General features: G+C 46.6%; 1 protein-coding gene across 1 annotated transcript in view; it reads right to left on the reverse strand.

Annotated features, from left to right (window-relative positions):
* The window catches only part of syn3 (synapsin III), a gene marked incomplete at both ends in the record, with an annotated part of 317,937 nt that overhangs the window by 92,394 nt on the left and 199,600 nt on the right, over positions 1 to 25,943 (reverse strand). Inside the window, 2 exons of the mRNA XM_083657267.1 lie at positions 1,509 to 1,583; positions 5,410 to 5,552. Of these exons, the coding sequence (XP_083513393.1) occupies positions 1,509 to 1,583; positions 5,410 to 5,552 (218 nt within the window). The remainder of the gene's footprint in view (positions 1 to 1,508; positions 1,584 to 5,409; positions 5,553 to 25,943) is intronic.

Here is a 25,943-nt window from a genome sequence, read left to right on the forward strand (position 1 = left end):
GTTGAATCAGCACGGATTCCTCGTGGGTAGCAAGTGGATTGGTTAAACTCACTCCCCAGGTATAAAGGCATGTTAACCAGCTCCGCCAAGGGAGCTAGCTCTCTTGGTGTTGCGGTTAACATGCTGGACAAGCCAAGTTCGAATCCACCCCTGGACAAGCCCTTAACATGGGTTGCTGCAAGTACCACCTACACAACGCCGTTACATAAGCATAAGTTGCACAAGATCTTACCCTCTGTCTCACCACTGTGTGGCAGGTGGCATGTGTCACTCTGTCTCATGCCTTCTGGTTCTGCCCTTCACTGATGGGATTCTGGGCAAAATGATTTGACTGGTACTCTAAGCCTTAGAGTACCAGTAGGCATTAGAGTCTAAGGCCTACAAAGTAACCCTCAAAGTAACTCGCCATCTTCGGCTGCTCTGAGACCTCTCTGAACTTCCCTACAGCTGTGCAACAGTCTCTGACACTGGGGACAACTGTTGCCAAAAAACGTATTCTGAAGGAATGCAAATCCCCCTCTTCACCCTCTTTCCAATTGTGGTTGACAGGCATGATCTCTGTTATAAGGATGGAGAGACTCAGGTCCCTAAGGACCAACTCAATTAAAAAATGTCGAACTATTTGGGACCCGTTTCTAGCCTACTTCGATGAGGTTAGGGGCAGCAGGTGACTTGCCCGGCTAGTTCCTCATTGACCTCTTACACAACATCTCTTAGAAGCACATACGCACCCTATCCAGCTGGTAGCACGATGTTATATTACAAAACTGTAATATCGAGTGTCATTGTGGCTTGTTTTTTTGTTTGTTTTGTTCTTTGTTTTTTCCCCCTGTGTCTGAGCCTGTTTGTCTTGTTCTTGTTCTTGTTTTGTTATATATATATATATATATACATACATATATATATATGTATATGTATATGTATATGTATATATATATATATATATATATATATATATATATATATATATATATATATATATATATACCTTTAGACCACGGCCCCACTTTTCCCTCTCCTCCCCCCCAACACCACCAATATCCCTCTAGCCACTATTCCTACCCACCCCCCGAATCGAATCCTGACTCTCTACCACCTTCTTATCCTTAGCTATGACCCTTTAACCACTAAATGTTCATTCATGAATGACTGACTGCTGAGTGACTGACTGTCCTAACTGTTCCATCTTATGACAGAGGCGGGGCCTCTCTCACCTTCATTGGACAGGACAGGTAGGGAGAGATGGGATGATATGCGTCAATATATGCCAGCCACTAAGCTTTGTTGTACCAGGTGAGCCACCAGGGCGGCCCTAAATATCATCACTTAATCGGAGTAAAGAAGAGGACAGCACTTTTAAGATTGTAAATGTGTAAAATCTAGTTTTAATTGGAGTTTAATTTGACGTATAGCTAGTGAAAGAGTCTTGCTTCTGTTTGTGTGTGCGCTTTCTATTCTATTCTGTTTGAAATTGAATGAGAACATAAACATGAGTGCGCTCGGCTCACCTGTCAGTCATGGCGATCTGTTCCAGCATGGCCGAGCCCGTGTTCGCTTTCCAGTTTCCAGAGATCGACGTTCTCCTGAAACCAAAAGACAAAACATCCCACCGGTCAGCAGGCCCCGCCCACAGGTCAGCAGGCCCCACCCACAGGTCAGCAGGCCCCACCCAGAGAAATGACTGTGGCTGTCCCCAAATCTTCTTTACTCATATCAATACGCATTGATTAGCTATAGTTTAAATTAGTAGATTTCTCAGGTGATGAGGACGGTGTTACACCATATTTGGAGTAGGCTTACTTATACCTGTCAACACTCAAGATTTTCACGCTATTTTTAACCCTTTCTCCCGCCCACTGTGCTTTAGATTGGTAATTTCTCCTGTTAATCTCACAAGTTCATAGTTTCTGGTATCATGAAGCTAGGCGACCTAAAGCTTGAATTATATCTAATGCATCCGCAAGGACCGCGAGTGTCCGTGGGGCCAAGTGACATCAAATCAGCATGAAACACCCCTCTGCAAGGCTCCCATGCGGCGTGTTTCCGCCTGCCCGTGCACACCCCAAATGTTCTAATGACGCGGACGCGGCTGGACAGACAAATTGGAGTTTTCAAAAATAACAATCACTTCCGAGAGCAGAAACCTGCCCAGAGGATAAAAGCTCAAAATGTTTTCTCGTCAGGATTCCGTGTCTCTCATTTCCGTGCAACAGTCATGTCGACTGGCTGTTTGGAGACATCTCATGACGAGGCGGAGGAGAGCACAGCAGATAAGGAGATAAGGCCATTGTTTAGATGCAGCAACATGAAAGCTGAAGGCTGCTGACTCAAGTTCATTGTTGAATTGACTGTTGAATTCTCCTGGTTCCCAGTGGGTGTGAGGGTTTCAAAGAGCAATGGGACTCTAACAGCAAGACTAGCATTGTTTAATAATTGGCAAAAGAAATCACTGGAGAATCCCAAAAAGCACAAAGCTATTCTTAGGAACTTTGATGTGGATTTGTTACTTTTGTTGCACTGTAAAGCAGTGTTCATTATTATTACAGATTACAATCAGTGAGTTCTACAGCTTGCACTAGCTCATTGGTTTTCAAAGTGGGTCCACCAGGGTGCACTAGGGGGGCAAATGAATGGAAATGCTTAAAAAAACATATGTGGAAGGAATTGAATCCTTTCCTCCCACATTTAATTGCCTGCCAGTCAAACGCCATCACATTCATTGTCATTTCCCCCTGGTGTGGGTAATAGTCTGGAACAATGTTTATAACGGAAAACAGAAATATTGAATATGATGAAATATTTTTTTATTAAGAAATTAGAAAAGATTAGAGATACAAATGTAATATAACGTTATTACATTAATAAAAGTAAGGAAATATATTCTGAGGTTGTATGGATGTGATTTATGCTATTTGGGGGGCCTTGGCATGGAAAAGTTTGGGAACCCCTTTAGCTAACCATGTCACCTGATTCCAACTGATTAGTATTGCCCTCTAGTGCCTGGAACTTATATGTGTCTTTTTAGATGCGACCAGCAGCTCTATAGCTCACTCGGTTACATGCCGCCATTCCGACGTCCTGCCACTCCGACGTTCCGCCACTCAGAAATATCGGCACTCAGAAATATTGCCACTCAGAAATCCCGCAACTTCTGCAGGCTGTATGCGCAATTCTCTCTCTCTCTCTCTCTCTCTCTCTCTCTCTCTCTCTCTCTCTCTCTCTCTCTCTCTCTCTCTCTCTCTCTCTCTTTCTCTCTCTCTCTCTCTCTCTCTCTCTCAGATGCTGCTAAATGGGTTGCCTCGAATCCTCGAAATGATTGTTGTTCTAACTCCACAATGTGCAAGATAGTAATAGGCTATGTGTCTCTATAGGCGGGTGCACAACGCACACACCCTGCTTAGAGAGCAGCGCACACACATGCTGACACGCCCGCGGGAACATAGCCTAATTCTGTTGTCCCTCCTGGCTGCATGGAGAAACCTGTCCGAAAACCTGTACGAAATAATTATAAATTCCAATAGGATAAGCTTGCCTGATTAACTGAAAACAATTAAACAATAACGAAAAAAATAATATCCTAATGAAAATAGAAGTCTAATCAAGTAAATAGCCTTCAGAAAGCATCAGTAAAAGCCCAGTTCTAATAGGCTACTGCTGCGCTGCAGAGACGCACAGTGTGCGACTGAAATGTCTGCACTTTTGTGCCATATTCCACAATATCCAAACTTCGGAATGGCGGATCCTTTAGAAAAAAGAGGAAGGGCTGACATTTCGAATAATGAAGGCAGGAATTTTCATAATGGTGGGACCTATGAAAAAAAGGTGAAGGAGCGCCAGTCCGAATAATGGAAGTTAACGTTCAGAGTGGCAGGGTTTCGGAAAGGCAGACAGTTACCAGCTCACTCTGTTGGTCGGTCCACAAAAAGTTCCCCACCATTTGACCAGTTTGCGCCCTAGGAGGCTCAAAGTTGGCATATGGAGGTCAAGTGTGTGTATGTGTGTGTGTGTGTGTGTGTGTGTGTGTGTATGTGTGTGTGTGTGTGTGTGTGTGTGTGTGTGTGTGTGTGTGTGTGAAGGTGTCTGTTTGTGTTCATGCCAACTGGCGAAAAGGAGGGGCACATTTTTAAATGGAGGGTGGCACAGGCAGAGTAGATTGGGCTGCCCCTGCAGTGGCTTCAATACAAATACATCAGTTGAACCCTACACTTTGCTCTGTGACTTTATAAGGGCATGCGGGTCCATCATTACAAACACGTGCTTCTCCTCCAAAATGTGTTCAAACCAGGTCCAAAGGTTCCCCTGGATACCAAATATGTCAGGCTGGGATACAAGGAAATGTGTAGAAAATGAACCACAGGATATCTAGAGTTTTTCTCTTTGATGTAATAGGCCTGAAAAAGTGGCTTTGAATATTTCTTTGTTTACAGCATGGAAAACGTTGGAGCTGCTTGCAAATGCAGTCATTATCTCCTCACCCTCAACACAGTAGAAACTCTGCCATCTCCAGAGCTTCCGGTCACGACCTGCTATAGGAGCGTTCTCCAAAACAACTGAAGTCATTAGGGACTGATCTTTAGAGTTCTGAAAAACAGCAGAAAAAGATGAGAAAATATTCATAAAATGTCTCCAGGAACAAGGAACAAGGAAGTGGAGGAGATTCACAAGCTCACCTGGCTGTAGTGAAGATTTGATGCAAATAATGTCAGTATTGGCCTTTTGCCACTGTGCGATCATTGGCTTCAGGACACTTGCTGCAATATGGAGTCATTTTAAGGATATTTTCTGTTCTGTTTCCTCCCATAGACTTCAGTTGTTTTGGAGAACATTGCTACAATGTCATGCTGGAAAGCTCTGAAACAAACTTCTGACCTGGTAAACCATCCTGATCATCTGAACTCACCTTCTGTTTTGGTCTGCGGATCAGTCTGGCCCCCAGCGATTTCCAGAAATTACAAAGTGCACGGACCAATTATGGACCTGCCCTGTAGTTGACAACATAACCGGCCAATCAGGGACGCCGCTACCAAAACAGTATGGTGTCTACTGAAGCAACGAGCGGTAACGTTAACGTTAGTAGAGTAAACACAGCAATAAGTTATTGCAGAGACAGAATCAATAACAACAAAAACAAGAACAAGAGTATGCACCAGCCGAGTTTCTCAGCAGAAAAGATGTCTTCACTGTTCTTCCGACTGGATTTGGTTGGATTTGGCGACACTGATCTGCTGAAGGAATTGTCCCACCCACTGAAATCACTGTGGACGGCTGGAAGTCCAGACTGATACGTAGAACAGGATGGTTTCTACCAGAGTAACAAACTCCATCAGTTTCAACTGGCATGAGAGCAAGTAGACGACTGAATTTTCATTTTTGCTTCCTTTAAGCCTGCCTGGCAATGAAGCCCCTTACATGTAGGCCTTGTAGTTGGCTCCAATCTTCTGGATGCGGATGTCATACTTGGAGGTGACGTAAGGCTCGGAGGTGGCGTAGGTCCGGGCCAGAGCCACCACGCTGGTGATGTCCTGAAAATCCTGCTGGCTCTCCACTTTGATCTGTGGGAGGGAGAGACCACACTTAGAGGCCCAGTCGCCCAGGCAGTCACAACGCTGCTGTTTGCCTGTTAGATTCCCACAGGAATGAGACAGTTAAAAGTTATTGAGAGGTTCCTGGACTAGCTTTGAACTGTGTCATATTACACCCAGGTTAAAGCATCATTTCACTGATTTTCAATGCTGATTTATTTTGCACATAATCTCTGTAAATAGTTTTGTATGCATTCATTTAGTGGATTTGAGTTCAGTTGTGGACCGGTGATGTCATTCATGCAGAAATGACATCACTGATCCACAACTGAATTCAAATCAAATGCACTGGGTAACACTTTTTCCTAATTTTTCAACATGCAGGGTAGTCCAATACACTTGTATAGGCAGTTTTCAGGGAATTGTGTTGCTAGAGAACAGTTTGGAACCTAGCTTATGTCCGGTCAGTTATTGTACTGTACTAGCAAACACTGCAAAAGAAAGTAAGCTGGAGGAAATTTAGAATGTTTATGTCATCGAATTGAAACTGAGATGAACTGAGAGGGAGAGAGGGAGAGAGAGAGACACCCTAGACTGTATAAAAATATGGACGTAGGCACCATGACGTCACCCATCAGTTTGTGGACTCCTGTATTGAAGCCTCCATTTTGGCATTTTGACCGTTACCATCTTGGTCATTTTGGAGCCAGAAGCAACTAGCGCGAGACCAGGTGTTCCCCATAGATATTGCTATTGGTGCTATTGGTCCGTCATCGGTGAGCTGTGCGATCACTGGACAGGCATTCTGTCAATCACGCCCCAAAGCATACTTTGCTTTATCATCAATTTGACTCTAAATGTTGAAGAAAACTTAAAACTAGCGATTGAGAGCATAAACTGTTTACTGGGGCATAAATCAAGTGAGAAGTATGGTAATTTTCCCATTCACTTCCATACAATCTGACTTCTCTTTGCAGCCAGTGGAGTCGCACCCTGCTGGTCATTGGACAGAATGCAAGTTTAAGGCACTTCCACATTGGTTTCATTTTACAGCCAGAGAGGGAGAAAGATATATCAAGAAAGCATGGAAGGAGATTGAGAGGTCTGGTCATTGTATGCTACGTTATAATAAAGCAAGCTGCTTTGCCATCTTCTGGTTTTGACTATTCTGAAGTTTAAAGTTTATTTAAAGGTCTCCATTTATTTCAGTTGATGACATCCAACACACACTTTCCAGTTGTCACAATCTAAGGTCACAGATGGGTTAAAAATGATCGATGGCCTTTTTAACAAACTAGATTATATCTAGTTTGATGGGACCTGTGTTGTGTGTGTAAGGTTTATGTGTGTTTTGGGTGTAACATCCAGACCTAAAACCATGTTAACAACCTCACCTAAAACCACGTAACAGCCCGATCTAAAACCACGTAAGAGCCAGATCTACAACCACGTAAGAGCCAGACGTAAAACCACCTAACAGCCAGACGTAAAATGTTAGGGTTGTCCTACAACCCAGGTTTTACGAGTGAGAATGAGGATTCTCACATAATGTTGCTTTCAGCTGCCCTAGCAGCGCTGACTCGATGCGTTTCCGTTTTCTCTGAAAAACAACTTTTTTTGTGATCAAATATTTTTTTATTTTCTTTCAGGAGAGCAAGATATTGACATCCATTATACAAGTATATACAGATACATGTGTGGGCATGAAGACACACAGGCACATTATGCAAGTTTAAACTCACTCTCCCCTCATATCCTCCCCGTGGCGACCCCCCCACCCCCCGATCTCCTGAGACATTCATCTGTTAGCCTGTCACAAAACACAGATCAACAAATGTATACGGACTGTTACAGAAGTAGCACACTATCAAATCACAGGTTGTTAAAGCATTATATTAACAAGCAAAAGCAAACAAACGCCTCACCCTCTCATCTCTTTTATCTTATTGTATGCATCAGCCCATTGTATGATAGTGCTCTCAGTTGCACCATGCATTCTGGCCACAGATAGCTCAATAACAATTATATCAAGATACGAGTTCAACCATTGTGTTGTGAGTGTAAGTGTGTGAGGAGGTTGCCAGTGAAGAGCCAGCATCTTTTTGGCTGCTGTCAAACCTGCCACCACCACACGTTTTCCAGAATATGAAAGTAGGAAGTCATTTAAAAGCATAGCTTTTGGTGAGCATGGAATTACAGTTCCCATCAAATCTGATATTGCGGAGGCCACCTGACTCCAAAAAGACGCTACATCCATACATTCCCAATACATGTGCATAAAGGTTCCTATATTGGGGTGAGATAGGTTCTATGAATAAAGTTTAGGTGTATCTGTTGATGGTCAGGGTTCTTAGAGGATTCCACCACTGACACCCATACTTTGTTCCATAGAATAGATTCATCATCAATAGGAAGATTCAGGTCCCTAGACCATAGTTGTTGAACTTGCAAAGGTTTATAAGAAGACAAAGACAACAAAGAATACAATGCAGATACTAAGCTCTTGGTTTGACCTTCATTATCTAAAATGTTATGTAAAACGTGAGGAGTGAGTTGTGTGTTCCAAGGAACACCATATGCCTTCATAGAAGACCTTAACTGAAGATACAGAAAAAAGAGAAACCAGGCGGGTTATATGCATTAATAATAATAATAATTAAACCAAGTTGCCCTTCCGGGACACTAATAAAGAACTTGAACTTGAACTAATAATAATGATAATGATTGGATTTATATAGTGCCTTTCCAAGTGCTCAAAGCGCTTCACAGAATCATTATTCGTTCACACCATTAGTACCGGTGGTTCGAAAGCATGGCAGCCACACATCGGCGCTTAACGGCCCCTCCGACCACCATCATTCATGTCTACATTCATACGAGGCAAGGTGGGTTAAGTGTCTTGCCGAGGGACACGGCGACAGCAGCTGGGAGAGGGCGGGGATCGAACCGCCAACCCTTGCGTCATTGGCCGACCCGCTCTACCTCCTGAGCTAAAGCCGCCCCCCCCATTACATAAATCATCAAAAGTCTCTAACTCATTGAGTGCCAGCCACTTTTGGAGAACGGACGCTCCCAGTGCCAGAGTTTCAGAGCTTTTTTCAGTGATTTCTCGAGGCCCACAGAATATTGTGTGATATTAAACAATGAACACGCAAAAAGAACGATGAGACTCTTTTCTATCATCAGCAAAAACAGGTTTATTGATATCATTTTCCGTTCTTTAGTTATCAGCCGGAGAAGATAGCTTGATTTAACAAAAAAGAGCATTTTTTTTCTAGAAGCTGAGATAATGGCCCTTTTGTGAAATTAAACATTTCAAACACATCACTGACTCTGAAGCTAATTTTCTGATGTAGTCACACCTCAAAAATAATTTCCTTCAATAAAACAGTGAAGGCCAGGGAATTTTGTTTGGCAGAATAATATTTTTAGCTGCAACCAGCAGCGCTGGCCCCTGCGTGCGCTGCTGGTTGCAGCTTCTTGCTGATCTTGATTTGCTGCTGGTGGGCATCGGATATTCTGGCTTGCGTTTGCCAACCCTGTCCTGCTGCCTGGGTCTGTCTGGGTCAGTGTTGTGTGCTGCTCTGCGTGCCCCCCCCCCCCGCCCCGCCCCGCCCCGCCCCGCCTCAACTGCACACTCCTCCTTATGGGAGGTGGCTCTCTGCTGAGTTTGCTCTGCACTGTGAAGGGTGCGCCTCGGCGACATCCAGCTTTTTCCGCGTGTGTTTGTCACCGGCTACTACTGTATGCTTCCAGTTGAGAATAATAACGGCTGATCATGCGAATGGGCTGTCGGCGACAGCCTGTCGCAGCGGACATGGAGGAGCTCAATTGTGGGAGCAGATTGGCTGCTGCCTGCTGCAGGCACATCTAACGTTAAAACGCTTCATGCATATCGATGCATACGGATGCGATGCGATTTCCGTTTCCCCAACGACTTATTCTCTGTTTTTTTCTGCCTTTCTGTTAACCTGGAGAGCACTGTCGCCACCTAAGGGTTCTGTAAAATAGGTTATAGACCTCCAATAGCTATAATATTTGTACAGGAGAGGCAGAAGGCTTTGATCGACGCCCCACCGTCAAAAAACGCAATTGACGAACATGTCCGTCCTTGGCACTCTACGTTACTATTTGAAATGACGAACATGTCCGTCCATGGCACTCAATGAGTTAAAGACATGCATGCCTCTATCACTCCAAGCAGAAAAAGAAAAGGGTGCATTCCCAGTAAGTAATAAGTGGTTATTAAAAATTGGGCTGTTCAAATGCCATTTTTGAGCCGTTTTAGATATTTTCTCTGCTGCTGAGGCAAGATGTCCATCTTAATAATGGAGACACGGGTCCGCAGGGAGTGAGGGAGGTGTGACCACCTGTCTAGGTCCGCCTCTATACGTTTAAAAATGCCATTAAAATTATTGGTAGTGATGTTGGCTAAGGATGGATAGACTTCAATCCCTAAGTATTTAAAGCTCTTCACTACAGGGATGTGAGAGGGAAGTGATGCCGGGTCAAATGTTGAGTTTAAGGGCAAAAACGAGGATTTTAACCAATTGATTTTATAACCAGATAAAGTACTAACATTTCTGAAGGTCTCTAGAATGTGTGGGACAGAATCGGCTGCATTATCTATAAACAACAATATATCATCTGCATACAAAGCAATGTGGTGACTAGTGTCATTTAATTTAATAGGTGAAATGAGAGGGTGTTGTCTAATTGTCTGAGCTAGAGGTTCTAGCGAAAGAACGAATAAAAATTTAGAAAAAGGACAACCTTGACGGCAAGAACGTAAGATGGGAAATTGAGTGGAGATGTTATTGCCTGTGACAATCATAGCAGAGGGGTTACCATAAAGTACCTGAGTGAGTTTTATAAAATCTGAATCAAAACCAAACCTCTCAAGAACCATCCATAAATAGTCCCATTCTAGCCGATCAAATGCTTTCTCGGCATCTAAAGATAAAACAGCACAGGGTGAGTCGATGTCTCTGGCAGCATGGATAACATGCAACAGACGACGCATGTTGTCTGATGCTAGTCGGGTTTTTATGAAACCTGTCTGATTATGGTGAACTAGATTTGTCATATGTGATTCTACCCGGGTGGCTAATACTCTTGCATATATTTTAATTTCTGTATTCAAAATGGACAGATGTCTATAGTTACTACACAATGTGGGGTCCTTATTAGGTTTAGGTAACACAGCTATTATGGCAGAGTTGGCATCCCTGATAAAAGAGCCGTTTTCAATAGAGGCAAGAATCATCTCCAAAAAAAGTTGCCCAAGTTCATTCCAAAAAGTAACATAAAACTCAGGGGGGATCCCGTCCCAGCCCGGGGATTTTCCCTTTTTCATTCCAGTTAAAGCCTTATGTAATTCAGTCAGGGTGATAGGTCTGCTGAGATCTTTAGCTTCCTCTTGAGTAAGACAGGGAAGTCTCAAGTTACTTAAGAATTTTTTACAGTTACCTTTATCTAGTGAAATTTCTGAAGAATATAATGAAGGGTAAAAAGAACAAAATTCTGTATTAATCTGTTTAGGGTCCGATAGAAGGGCTCGTTCTGATCTGATTGTTGTTATATTTGAATATTTGTCGTTTTTCTGCAATCTCAATGCAAGAAGGTGACTGGGTCTGGCCCCATTGAAATAGTAATTCCTTCTTGTTCTGTGAATTTGAAATTCTGCTCTAGACCTCAAGAGGGAGTTTAGGTCCGTCCTGACTGAATCCATTGCTTTTTTCCTTTCTTCTGAGAAACCCAAATTTAGTTGTTCTTCTTCCATATTCTGCAGTTTTAATTCAAGTTCTGATAATTCACCCAATCTAGCCCTATTAAGGTTAGAAGAGAAAGAAATAGAAGTGTTTCTAATACAACCTTTGATTGCATACCAAAGTATGTGTGGATCCTCAACAGAACCAGCATTTTTCAGACAGAAATGTATTAAGTTCATTTTTTATGTATTCACAAAAAGCATTGTTTTTAAGTAAAGTTATATTAAAGCGCCATTTTGTGGCCCTGACTGGTGTGTCTCTGAGGGTTAATTTCGCAACAACTACTCCAGACAGACAGTGAATTAGGAAGAACATTTACATCATGAAGCTGTGATATAGCAGTTGGAGAAGCTAGTAAGTAATCTATTCTAGAATATGTTTAATGCCTATTAGAGTAAAAACTGTAATGTCTTGAAGAAGGATTAAGTTAAGAAATAAGTCAGTCAGGCTGAAATCTGATATGAGACCTTGGAAAGCAACCGTTGCGAAATTATGAGAATGCTGGTCCCCATGAGAACGATCGAGCACTGGGTTCAAAGTAGCGTTCATATCTGCGCCTATAATAAGAGCAAAGTTTTGCATATCTGATAAAAGTTCTGTGACTTTCTTATAGAAATCTGGTTCAAAATAATTTGGTGCATAAATTGAAATAAAACAGATTTTGCGCCCCGCAATAACAGTTTTAAGGTAAGAGATTCGACCGTCTGTGCTGCCAAAAGTTTCTAACATAGACAGGGAAATATTACGTTTCAGCGTGTTCTGGATTCAAACGAAGAGGAGGCAGCAGTGTGGTAATGTCTATTGGCAAAACGTTTAACATCTGAGTCTCTCAGGTGCGACTCCTGAATAAATGCCACATCAATATTATGTATCCGCAGGTAGTCTAAACACATTGTGCGTTTAGTTTGATCATTGAGCCCATTAGTGTTCCAACTCGCAATTTTAATAGCCGTCATATCATAGAGCTAGATTGGGTGAAACATGAAATAACAGTCCGGCATAAACTGCATGAAATCAATAGTGAATTTAGACAGGTAATATTTTCAGAAAGAGATCTATTCCTCCCCAAACATGGGTCACCACTAACCTTGCTTGCAAGATGGATAACCTCGCAAGATCAAAAGAGATTCTCTCGAGTAATCCATCTTGTCATGCATAGGCAGTTAAGATGATTGGTCTAACCATGCCGGCCCGACGAATCAGCGGCAGCCTTAGGCGGGCTCAGGCTCGTCTGGGCAAGTAGTGGGTACATGGTCTTTGTAGTTCTTTTCACTCGTCAACATGGCTGCCGCCGCGGAAGTGACAGGCAGTCTGAATGAAATTGAATGTAACGTTCCCAATTCTATGTATTAAATTCTAAAAAACGACCCTCAACATTTGGGAAGGCTAAGCCACACAACTAGTTCGTTATAATCTAACTAAATGCTTCGAAGGTGACTTTACGACCGTGAGGACTCAATCAATGAATACCACGGAGATCAGGCACTGGCACCTTCGGCGATCTGATTGGTTGAAGTTAACACCCACCAGCGGTGATAGACAGATGGGTCATCCAATCACCTGCCAAGTAGCTTGGAAAAAGTGCCCGCCTCCGTCAGCGGGTCTGGTTACTGCATTCCCAGATCGACTGGTTTAGTGAAACGTATGTGGAGCTATACCGTCCATCTGGCACCGTCAGGTTAGGTCGCCACAACCCCAGCAAACAAACAAAATAAAAACACAAAAGTCGCCCACCCAAAAAAGCCCATTACATTGACTTAAAGCAATGTCCCCACCCATAACACGTAGTCCACCTGACACTGGGGAAGCGGGCTATGCACAGTCACTCACCGCTCATTCCCCTGCAGGTAAAAAGATAACATCTTAGAAAGGAAAAAGGACAAACAAAATATATATGTCCTATGACATTTTACTTTTTTAGTAATAATAATATGGACATTAAATTAGAATGAGGTTATAAATGTAGTTTGAGCTATCCCATAATAACATAAGGATATAAAATTAGGCTACTGTTCTCACCAGATAGCATCCCGGGCATGATGAGAGAGACAAAAGGAAGGGGAAAAGAAAAAGGCTAATGAAAGTCGTCAAACATCAAAGATGATAACAACAGCAGCTGTAGGGAGCTGCTCAGCCATCGGGGCGCGTTCCGTCGACTCCATCGGTGTTCAGAAAGTCCTTGGCCTCCGTGGCATCCTCAAACAGGTGGTGTTGAGCGCCGCAGGACAGCTTCACCCTTGCTGGGTAGATCAAGAAGGCTTGGAAGCCCTGTTTCCTGGCAGCATCCATCACGTCGGAGAAGGCTCGGCGTCGAGTGACGGTGTAGTTGCTGTAGTCAGCTGTGAAGCCAATATTCCTGTCGTTGATCTTCAGAGGGGGGTCCTTGTCCCTGGCAGCCTTGAGGATGCGATCACGGTCAGTGGAGCGAAGCATCTTGCAGATAATTGTGCGAGGTCCTCTGGCGCCCTCGCGGGACAGGCCGATGCGGTGAGCTCACATGATCTCAAACTTTTCACATTCTTTTAATGGTCACATGACCATTAAATAAATAAATAAAAAATAAAAAACAACTTTTTTTAACCAACTTGGCCGTGATTGGCGCAGCTATAATACAGTATATCTGTACTGAAACTAAATACCACCAACCTGGTTGTGTGGCAATAAAAGTATCTTGTATCTTGTATACATCCTCCGGTCCAGTCTGCGCCAAATTGGCCAAGATAGTCACTCCAACACATCCAGCCCCGCTCCGAATGAAGCAAGGCTGGAATTGTGAGAATCCACGTTCTCACTCGTAAAACCTGGGTTGTAGCACAACCCTAATGTTTTACTTCATTTCGAACTTCGGATTCTCACATAAGCTGATTTACAACCATCCTTGCTGCAAGGAAGCACCCGGTGCGACCCTGAGACCTACGGACGCCGACAAGGGGCAACATGGTAAGAGCCCATGGCAACCCGGACAGCATAATACGAGTGACCTCAAGGCACTAACGCCTGGCGGCTGACAAGACAGCGTGCGTGAAGGGCGCGCTTGCCACATCAAGGCTATAATGCCTCACAAAGGTGTGGTGAGTAGACCATGAGCCTCCACTGACACACCATGCAATAATGCCCATGACGTTGCGACACCTCGCGTGGCTAAAGGCTAAAGCACTGGCCTCCACTATCCAGTGCGACAAGCGCTCCTTGGACAGGACCCTACCCAGGGCCCACGGCCCAAAGCATACCAACAACTGGTTCGAAGTGCACAGCGTGCGTGTCCTGCATACTACGTAAGCCAGGAGTGCCCGCACAGGGCATAGCACATGCATTTGCCACTCCTCTGAGTTAAAGGGAGGGGGGCAGAAAGCTGACAGGTCTAAGACCATAGACCTGAAGCTGGCATTGATATTCTTAGGCTGGTAAGCGAAAAACTAGCGAAGCTAGTGAGCGCAAAAAGGAATGTCTGAGGAAGACACTTGTAGTGTCGAAACGTCAGTCGCTGTTTGCACCTGAATAAATTGCTGAATTTGACCATGTGATCCAGATCTCATCTTTCATTAGTCATATAGTCCCTGGTCTAAGAGGCACCGGTTTGTAAGGTTCGCCAGCTGAAGCGCGGATTTCCCTCTGTGCTCAACCGATTTCTGTCATTCAACTTGCTCTGTATTCACAAGGAACCGAACGACGCAAGAGTCGGCTGATAGAGGGCTATCATTAACGAGCAGTAATTTGGCTCTGGTAATTTGGTAAAAATAAAATAAAACCCTCGCAACTTCTGCCTAAAGTAGGCAATCATGGAGAATATGACCGCTGCTGATGACTGCAATCATGCAACCCCCCCCCCCCCCCCCCCCAAATAAATAAATAAATAAATTAAATCCACGAAGTTTCACCAGTTAACAAACAGTATGTGAAGAATGAAGATTTTTTTAACCACGTCTCCGAAGAGGTCTCAGTGCAGTTGTTTGGTCCGCTTTTGGTGCACACCAGAGTTCGATTGCTGCATCACACATGTCCAAACGAACCACACCAAGGGGGAAAATGAACTCTAGTGCAATTCAACCGAACAAAACGAGGTAGGTGTGAAGACGCTCTAACCGAGCGAGTCAGAGTCCACCCCTGGACAAGCCCTTAACATGGGCAGCTGCCCATCAACACCATGCACGTTACATAAGCAAGGCATCAAAAGACAACTGAGACACTTATGTGATGATGTGATTTTCTGAGAAGTCTTAGGAGCTTTTTGAACAAGGCTTTTTGAAGGTTTACGGTTTGGGTTTAGTGCATGTGCATATACGTAAAAGTCCTAAAACACTTAAAAAGAGATGAATAAAAATAAATACAAATTGTGTGGCTGGGACATAGAAACCCCAGCAGCTTTAACTCCACAGCGGCTTTTACTGTCAACAAGCAGCCTCACTGTGGGCCAATAAACAACGCCGTCACTTTAACAAGCAATTACATGAGCGTGAAACTCTGAAAGCCACATGTCAAATAACTGAATGTACTGTAAAACCACAACAGCCTTTTTCTCATGAGGCAAACTGGCAAACAACTCTAATTTGTCAAACAACCTGACCTCACACAAATGAACATGACTTGTTAACAATACAATTACTGTGCCAGTGGGTCATACAGACACTAAGGGCCCTATCGTTGTACGGCGCTATCGTTTGCGCTGCGTTTGCGCGCCTCTTATTGCTATCTTCCCAGCGTCTAAGCTTTCGTCTGCCTCCACCGTCCAGTTTTGCGCTGTGATGACACAGGTGTAGGCGTGGCCCAGGCGTGTCGGTGGGCCTCTAGCCGATCATGTGTCTCACTCAAGTGTCATTTAGCGCTGTGGGGAAGATACCGTCGGTATGTCCCGAGCGCAAAGAGAGGTTTGGGATTTGCCCGTTCCAAAATAGGCGTCCCAGCCAATGTGATAGAAAAAGGGGCCGTGGGTGCTCTCAATGTTAATGCCAGGAAATAGCTGGTCTAAGCGCAAATGCAGACGTACGCCTGAGCGCAGACAGTCTCCACATCTCCGTGCAGTGCAGGAAATCCTTGCTTGGTTCCATTTACGCACGGCATGGATCCACTCGCGCCTGCACAGTCTTCTCTCCTCGGAATGCCACGTTGATTTTCAACTATAGCCTACATTGCAGAAAAAACACACCTTGATTTAAAAATGAGTTTGTCATGGTTTTATTAGGCTACATAATTCCCGACCATACAGGTTTGTGGTGTGAGGTAACAATAGATTGCTTTTGAGAAAGTTGTGACGGTGTTGTGCCAAGCTGCCTCTCCCCACCCTGGCCTGCCCAAAACACCCAGGGCACCGACCCACACCCACCCCACCACCAAGCCTGTATACCCGTCCAGCTCCCACCTTCTCGGGGGAGACCCCGCACACAGACTCCCGCCCCGCCAGACCCATGATCCCCTAATCCAATTCAAAACACAGAATTTTTTCGCACAGCACCTGTGTCCGGCCAGTACAGTAACCTCTTTCCCTGCGTGGATGGCAGCTGAAGTCCCTCTCGCCATCAAGCAGACAGTGACGGAAGCATGTGTCTTTATGTGCGCCAAGGGAAAATGACAGACTAAATTGGTGGGATTCGATGTATATATATTAATAGAAACAAATAGAAAATAGCTGATTAATAAAATGTGTGCTGGTGGAACGAAATCCAACTTCTTCAAATAGAGCAGCATCACTCATCACGGCTCTCAGTACGCTGCGTAATCACGCATGCAGTATATTACCGCAGCGGAGATAGAAGAGAGAAAAGGGATAAGCATACAGATGTTTTTTCTCTCTCTCTTTCTCTCTCTCACTCCCTCTCAGTGAAGGAGGAAGCTGCTGACGTGACGTTGTGGTTTTATGGGCATGACCACACCTCCACTACTATGCTTTTGGGCATAAACACGCCTATACGGAGATGTGCGCCGAGATGAGGTGAAGCGCAGCGGGCTGGCACGCCCACAATTAGGGCTTTGCGCTGCGCTATTCCAGCGCAAAAGGGCGCTAATGCAAAATTACCGCCGTCGGGAAGATAGAGCCCTAAGTGTGCCTTTAAACAGCTTGGACAATTCCAGAAAATGATGTTATGGCTTTAGAAGCTTCTGATAGGCTACTGTATTAAGGATGGGTGCCGAGCACCAATTGGTACCGGCTCCTGATTCGTCAGTACCGGGACCATCGATAAGGTCCTGGACGTTCGGTGCTGCTATCGGAATTATAGTTTATTTATTTTTTAACCATTCCCTAACGATACACTCCTGTCCTGTCACTATGCTTGTGACAAGTTTAAAAAAAATTAAAAGATCAGTAACATATTGGAATAAAACTAGTTTCATGATACAAGGCATCACGCTGTTGAATCACACAACAACAGTATGGAGTAATTTCAAAACGAAAAGTATTAATCCATCAATAAATAGTTCAATTTGAAAAGGGATTTTCAAAATCACCTATTAACACATTCACTGCCAACAACGTATGAACACGTTTTCAGAATCCAGCTGTTCCCTGCCAACAACGTGTTTACACGTTTTTGGCATCGATTTTTTTTTTTTGACGGTGGGTTGTGCATCTAAGCCTTTTACATCTCTTATATAATTATTGGAGCCACCGAACGTTTACAACCCATTCCACCGACCCACTAAGTGGCAACAGTGCTCTCCTGGCTAGAGAAAGGAAAGCATTTTTTTAACTTGTCAAGCCATTCTCAGCCCAGCCATTCTCCTTTTCGCGCTGATTGCTGGCGATGCGGGATTGCAAATTTACATAATAGATTCAGCCGATCTACTATGATCGGGTGATAGATTACAGGTGGAGGAACACACTTTGAAACACGCAGCATAAATATGACCAGAATCGCAAAAGCTTCTCTCAACCAAAACTCCAAACGAGCGAGTCCATCCCGACTTCCTCAAACAGCGGCCCAGACATGCAGGCACAGGAGAGCAGCAAAGCACTGACTGGTGACAAGCTTGTCCGCCCACGGAGGGCGGAGTTGAAGCAACTCGAGAGGGAGGGAGAGAGAGAGAGAGAGAGAGAGAGAGAGAGAGAGAGAGAGGGAGGGAGAGCGAGAGGGAGGGAGAGAGAGAGAGAGAGCGAGAGGGGGAGGGAGAGAGAGAGAGAGAGAGCCAAAAATGAATGGTTAAAGTGACAGTTCCATCCAATTTCACAAAAAGCCGTTTATCTCTGAATATTCTTTTTCACGCTAAAACCATGCTGTATTCAACTGCTAATGCTTACATAACTACTAACTCTACAAACTAACTCTTTTAGACAGAGAAAGTACACATTCTATTAGTACTTTTGAGATATTGTATGTTCACAAACTCCAAGCTGAAACGAATCCTCGGCTCTTATAAAATGAGCCATAATCCTCAAAAAACGGCTTGGCAGAAGCTACCTACAGCAAAAAAAAACGTCTGGCAGTCAATGTGTTAAACAATCAATTTAAAAAAGGAATTACAAATACATCTTTTAATTGGGCATTTAAAAGGTCAATTCCTTATTCTATTTGAAATCGCTATTTGCAATTTCAAATTGCGATTTGAAAATGGATTTGAAAACACAATTTCAAATCCATTTTCAAATCACAATTTGAAAAGCAATTCCAAATCCATTTACACTTTCCATAACTCTGCTGGTCCTTGTCTTTCCAAACAGTGCAAATGAGCTATGTAACAAGGTCTCTGATTGGCTAGAGAGCTGTTAGACACTTGGCTTTGTTGTGTATAAACAGGAGCTTGTGCCCACGAAAGAGTAACAGCTTGTAACAACTAGCCAATCACAATGCAATATCGACAGCTCCAGATTTTACAGCATCAGACACGCCTATTTCCTCATTAATTAAAAGTGCACATCAAAGTGTATTAATTAGCGGAGCTTTACTGTACGTCAGAATCAAAGTCTGCGTTGGATATGAGTCTGTTACTGAAGGACTGTCTAAAGTGACCGCTTTTATTCACATAAGTAATTTGATTTCTGCTGCCATTTTTGCCTCCATGACCATGAGCACACAGCGGCATACATGAGCATTTTTTGCGAGTAGAATCTCAGTCATGTCGAAAATCCGTAGGCCTATTTAGATCATAGATTCGTTAGAAATATAGGCTCTGAATCAACACGGTGCAGGTGTTTCATTGAAAAAATTGCTATAATTGCCTATAAAAATAGCAGCTCCGTTGCACAGAGCACCTTAGTGCGCTTTGGAGACGTTTATGGTAACCTTTTTACGCAGGTGATTTAGTGATATTTCTCCACGCAGCGTTCAGCTGCAATGGGCAGGGTCAAACGTGGTTGGGAGCAAATAAAAATGAATACTTCACAGAGGAACAAATATGGTTATCTTCTCGAGCGAAGTTATGAGCGGACTCTAACCGGTCTTGCAGCCTCCTGGCGTACTCTCGCCCCGGGGGCGCATCTGGTGCGTCTGGTGGTTTGCCGAACGCCATCTCCGCTGGTGTCCGCAGATCTCGGCCTAACATGAGCAGAGCGGGTGTGCAGGAGGTGGACTCTTGGGCGGCAGATCTGTAGGCCATGAGGATGAGGGGAAGATGCGTATCCCAGTCCCTCTGGTGTTCCTCGGTGAGGATGGCCAATTGCTTCCCCAGCGTCCGATTGAATCTCTCCACAAGGCCATCGTTCTGGGGGTGCAGTGCCGTGGTCCGCGTCTTCTTGATGTTCAGTCGCTCGCACATGGTGGCGAACACCCGTGACTCAAAGTTCCTCCCTTGGTCACTGTGGAGGGTCTCCGGCGCTCCGAACCTACTGAACATACCCGCCACCAGTGCGTCGACCACCGTTCCCGCCTCCTGGTCGGGCAGCGCGTATGCCTCTGGCCATTTTGTGAAGTAGTCCATGGCGGCCAGGACATATCGATTTCCCTGCTCCGTGCGCGGGAACGGTCCCATTACGTCCACCGCCACCCTCTCCATGGGAGCTCCCGCTGCTATAGTTGTTGGAGCGGGGCGCGAGACTGGTCTTTGTCCTTGTACGCTGCGCAGAGGTTGCAACGGCGGCAAAAGTCTTCGATGTCTCTCCTCATCCTCCCCCAGTAAAAACCCTGCCTATAAGGCGACGGAGGGTTTTATTGACTCCAAAATGTCCAGCCCCTGTGGTTCCATGGCAGCTCCTGCACACCTCCTCTCTCAACGTCGTCGGCACTACTTTCCGCCACTTGCTTTCTCCCGTCGCTGGCTCCTTCCAGGACTTCAGCAGCACCCCGTTGCTCAAACTCAGGGTTTCAAACTCTGACCACAGTCCTTTGGTTGCGTCAGTGGCCCCGGCCACCTCTTCCCAGGGCGGCTTCTGGCCGTCCTCTACCCACTGCAGGACTGGCCACAACTCCCTGTAGTGCTCTTGATGGGCCCTCCAATCCGCCGCTTCTGCCACCTGCAGCCCCCTGCACACCGGTCCGTCCCCAGTATGGTTAGGGCATATCCTTGCTTCCTCTTGGAGCTCTCTCTCTCTCACGTCTCTCTTCTCGCAGTACACACACCCCCTCTCGGCGCAGGGCCGTCGTGACAGGGCGTCTGCGTTGACGTGGCGCGCTCCTGCCCTGTGTTCTATGGTGAAGTTGTAATCCGCCATCCTTTCCAGCCAGCGGCACACCTGTCCCTCCGGCTCCCGGAAGGACCACACCCACTGCAACGCTGAGTGATCGGTCCTGATGGTGAATCGAGGCTGCCCCAGGAGGTAGTATCTGAAGTGCCGTAATGCTTCTACGGCGAGGAGCTCCCGGCGGGTGACGCAGTAGTTTCGTTCCGTTTTGTCAAACATTTTGCTGAAGTACGCCACCACCCTCTCTCCGTCCGACCCCGTCTGGGACAGCACGGCCCCCATACCCTCATTCCTGGCATCAGTGTCCAGTAGAAACGGCAGGGTGGGGTCTGGTGCTCTGAGCACCGGGGACTCCGTCAGCGCTTTCTTGAGGGATTCGAACGCTAGGTGGCATTCTGTCGTCCAGTGGAAGTCTGTGTTCTTTTCCTTCAGTCGGAACAGTGGCTCTGCGATTTTAGAAAACCCTTTTACGAATTTCCTATAGTATGAGGCGAGCCCCACGGAACTCTCGAGTTCTCCCTTGTCCCTGGGGGTGGGCCACTCCACTAGCGCCCGTGTCTTCTCTTCCAGGGTGCGGATGCCCCCCGCGCCGATGCCATGCCCTAAGAACTCCACTTCCCTCTTCATGAAGTGGCACTTGTCTGGGTGTAACTTCAGACCCGCCTCGGCTATCTTCTTCAGGACCTTTCATAGCGCCCCCACTGCTGCCTGGAACGAGCCACCGTGTGTCAAGATGTCATCCAGATACACGACGCATTCATTTTGGGGGATGTCCGCCAGCAGCTTCTCCATTGCTTCTCCATTAGTCTCTCGAACGTTGCTGGTGCGTTGCACAGTCCGAAACTGAGTACTCGAAACTGCCACAGCCCCCTCTCGGTGCGGAAGGCGGTCTTTGGCTTGGCATCGTCGCAGAGGGGCACCTGCCAGTACCCGCTGCGGAGGTCTAGGGATGAGAACCAGGATGACTCCCCCACCGCATCTAACAGCTCTTCGATGATGGGCATCGGGTACGCGTCTTTCTTAGTCACTTTGTTAAGCCCCCTATAATCTACGCAGAATCTCATCTTCGAGCTATTTTTCTTTTTTACTAACACCACCCCCGACGCCCACGGGCTCTCGGACGGCTCGATGATCCCCGCACGCAGCATGTTCTCCACGGCTTCATTTGCTATTTCCCTCCGCGCCGCTGGGACTCGACGGGGATGCGACCTGACAGGCCGCGCCCCCTTGGTGTCTATCTGATGCTGCACCAGGTGGGTACAGCCCAGCTCATCATCTGACATCGCGAAAATGTCTTTATATTCCTCTATTACTCGCCACAGTTATTCGCTCTGTTGGGGTTCTAAACCCTCACTCTGGCGTTGATGCAACCTTCTCAGCACCGCCAACCTATCGTTCTCCCCTTCCGCGTGATTTCTAACCCCACATAGGATAAGCAATAACCACGCCCTGTGGCACCGGGATTGGCCAGGAGCAACACTGGAGGGCACGCAGCCCAGCGATTTCATGAACCAACTGAATAGCTCTTGAGAACGGACAGCGATTTCGAGAGCGGACATTGAAATGAATTATGGTCACCTACCTTCCTTAGCATAGTAATAATAATAAGCATAATAATTGTAATCTACACAATGTACACAATCTACAAAAACATGCAATAATATAAACGGTGTTGTGTTCACGTTCATAGCTCATATAATATAATGTATCATATCGTTAATTTCAAGCTCAATTCTTACCCAGAGAAAAGGTACAGCACTGAAAATGTAACAAGCAATAAACATCTTTATTTTAAAAGATGAAAAACCCCATGTGCTTTAGTCCCAAGCTTCAATGCTCCTGGCCAATCCCGGCGCCACAGGGCATGGTTATTGCTTATCCTATGTGGGGTTAGAAATCACGCTCCCCTTCCGCATGTAGCGGTGGCGGAGGGGAAGTGTTCTGAGGTGGGCGAGGGGCTTGGTTTGGGGGAGGGGTTTGGTGCGGGGCAGGGGTCTGGGTTGGGGGAGGGGCATGGTGCGGGGCAGGGGCTTGGTTTGGGTAAGGGGCCGGGGTTGCTGGGTGGGGCCCGTGCTCAATCGTGATGCGGTAGACGGTGATGCTATAGACATTTGGTTGCTCTCCCGGAGCGGTGTGAGGGTGGACCATCTGGACTACTGGCCCCCCTGCGAACGTAAGTGTCCTCTTTCCCAGGTCTACTGTGCATTGGTTTAGCGTCAAATAATCTTCTCCCAAGATACAGGGCCCCGCCATCTCCACTACCCATACTGGAAAGTTCACTGTCCATCCCCCCACAGTTATCATCACTGATCCCTTTCCCCTCATCGGTATCAACTCACCAGGTACTGTCTTCAGCTGCTGTGCCGCTGGCTGCTCTAGAAGCGCTCCCTCTGGCATCATGTTGGAGTTCACCAGCGTTGCCGTACACCCCGTGTCCACCAGGGCGACACAGGACTTTCCTTGCAGGAAGACCAGAACATGGCAGCCGTTCATCTTGCGCGGCCCATTCTGCATGCTGACAGCGCCGGCGATGCCGTCTGCTTCGGGGGAAGGCGGAGCCCCACCTCCCCCACGATGTCGATGGGCTCCCTCCCGCGGTGATGTGGCCATGGGGGATATGACATCGGAGACCCGTCTCGCCCCTTCTAGACGGGCCCCGTGCCGTTTCCCTGGTTCCACGTTCTCCGGCGGCACTCTACTTCCCGATGTCCGGGGCGCCCACAGCCCCAACAGATCATGCTCCCGGACCCTCTGGGTCGATTATTGCTTCGTGGGGTGGGCTGCAGAGAGAGGGTGGGCTGCAGGGTCGCGCTTCGGAGCAGTTGTTCTTTTAACTGCCGCACCGATTCAGACAGCTCTCTCACCGTGCTGCCTTGCTCCGCCAACGCACTCTTCCACGCTGGCTCCTCCTGGAGCGGGCTCTCCGCTGCCATTCTCACCACGGGGGCGGCCTTCATCGTGCCGCTGTTCACGCCCCAACCCTCCACTGTCTCTCTTTCCAGCGCCAACTCCAGCGCTTCCTCTAGTGTCTTTGGTCGCCTCAGCATTATTTGATTGCTTAGACTCCGCGGTACGATTGCCTGGATAAAGTAGTTTCTGGCCAACTCGTCCAGCGACTCTGGCGGCAGCTGGCTGTATGCGCGCCGGCTGAGAATCTCAATGGCTGTTGCCAGTGTCCGCAGCGACTCCCCCGGCCGTCTAAGCCTATTACACAGTTCCGCAACCACGATGCCTTTCTCTTCGCATCGGCCGAAGCGCCTCCGTAGGGCCGCTACCACCACATCCAAGTCCTTTGTATCGGCCATTGCTGCCACGCACGTTATAGCATCGCCCTCGAGGGACATCACAAGATGGTTGGCTCTCTCCTCCCTCGACCAGCCATTCGTGTCTGCCGCCACATTAAACATTTTGCAGTATGACTCCCACTCGCCTTTACCGTTGTATTTCGGGGCATTCACTTCCTTCTTGCTTCGGTGGGCGCCGTCCCGCGCCGCCTCGGTCCGCGCCATAGCCCCGTCACTGGGCCGCGGGATAGCTTCTGTGGCTACGGCGGCTCTGTCATCTGACTCGAGCTTCACCCTCACCAACACCCGGCTTCCCACTGCCTGCTCCGCTTGGGTCTCCGCAGGAGCGGCTATGTCTGCCTGGCCGTGCTCCTCTCCGGCCGCCTGGCTGTCCGCCCGGGCTTTCTCCCTTCCCGCCTCTCGTTTGATTCCTCTCCGCTCCCTCTTCCGAAGCTTATTTACCATCTTTGCCGACATGGAGGCAATATTCCCCGCTTAACTTCTGACACCAATGTAGCGTTCCTGGTATTTGTGGAATCAAGAGGCTTCTTGTTGGTACAGGGCTTTTATTCACAGTTATTATCTTACAACTCTTGGCGGTTGCTACGCTCTTAGCTAGCTAGCTGCTTCCTTGTTTTCCTGTTCATGGAGACTGACTCCAGGCATGCACTGTCCGACAGGAAGTTCCCCATGCATAGTGTTCCCCCCCAGGAACACTCCCACACATCAGTTCCTAGCTGCAACTGAGACACTCCCATTGCACACCAAAACCCCGGATCGCTACAATATTTTTCTTGAAGTCACTGAGAACTGAGACATACTAAGAAGTTTTTATTTGTGTTTAACATGAATAAATATTCCCTTTTGCCTTAAACTGGTATTATGCTTACGCGAAATCGCCAGCACCGACTGCGCCGAGGGGTCGCCGCAGCTGGCCATCCTATCGGCGCAGCTCGGCGGAGGGGGGCGTGCAGCTCCTTGAAAATGTAATGTGACGTGACCAACACTGAGAGCTGTGATTGGCCATTGCCTTGCCCTTGGGCCGCGCACATATCCACTGACGTACTTGTTGTGAGGAATGAGGAAATACCATTTCCTCATTTAACAGTGCTTGTCCCTCATCTAGCAAAGCCTTCAGGCTCACTGAAATGAATTTTGAAATGGAGCCCCATTAAATTGTCCCCCCACCGACATGATTGGAAGTTCTTGGTAAACAACACGATAGCGTCATATGTAATGGACACAAGTGTACCACAAGCCACCTAGTGTTTTGGAGGTGTACCGCAGCCAACGCACCGAGTTACGTTTGAGTATGCACAGTCTCACTGTTGCCGCTCGGGGGCGGCAAGGCCCCAAGTCGAGGCTGGGCAGAACCCTGTCAGCGCGTTTAGGTTTGCTTTGTGTGTACTGTGTTTACATGATTGCAATCAGTTGATAACACTATTACAAAAAAACAATCTTATCCATTTTATTCTGCTTTCATGTCATATTTGCTACACCGCCTTTCGTAGCACACAACGGACTGGAGTAGATCCTGAAATCCCCCTATGTACTGAATCGAGAATCAATTTAAAATTGGTTTGTGACCCCGGGAATCGGAATGGAATGGTGAGATTCACAGCCCTGCTAAATTAATTCGAAAATGTAAGAAATGCAAATCCATAACTCAGCTGCAGTTAGAAAAGCATCAGAGTTCAGAGGCCAACAGAACAGACTCTGCATCCTAAATGTTCTGGCTGGTTCTCACAGCACTGGGAGTTCCGGGCCGTGTGTGTGTGCGGGGGGAGGGGTGTTGGGTTAGGCCTACAGAGTGGGAACA

This window comes from Poromitra crassiceps (genome assembly GCF_964638095.1).
Source record: "Poromitra crassiceps genome assembly, chromosome: 2".
NCBI classification, from domain to species: domain Eukaryota; kingdom Metazoa; phylum Chordata; class Actinopteri; order Beryciformes; family Melamphaidae; genus Poromitra; species Poromitra crassiceps.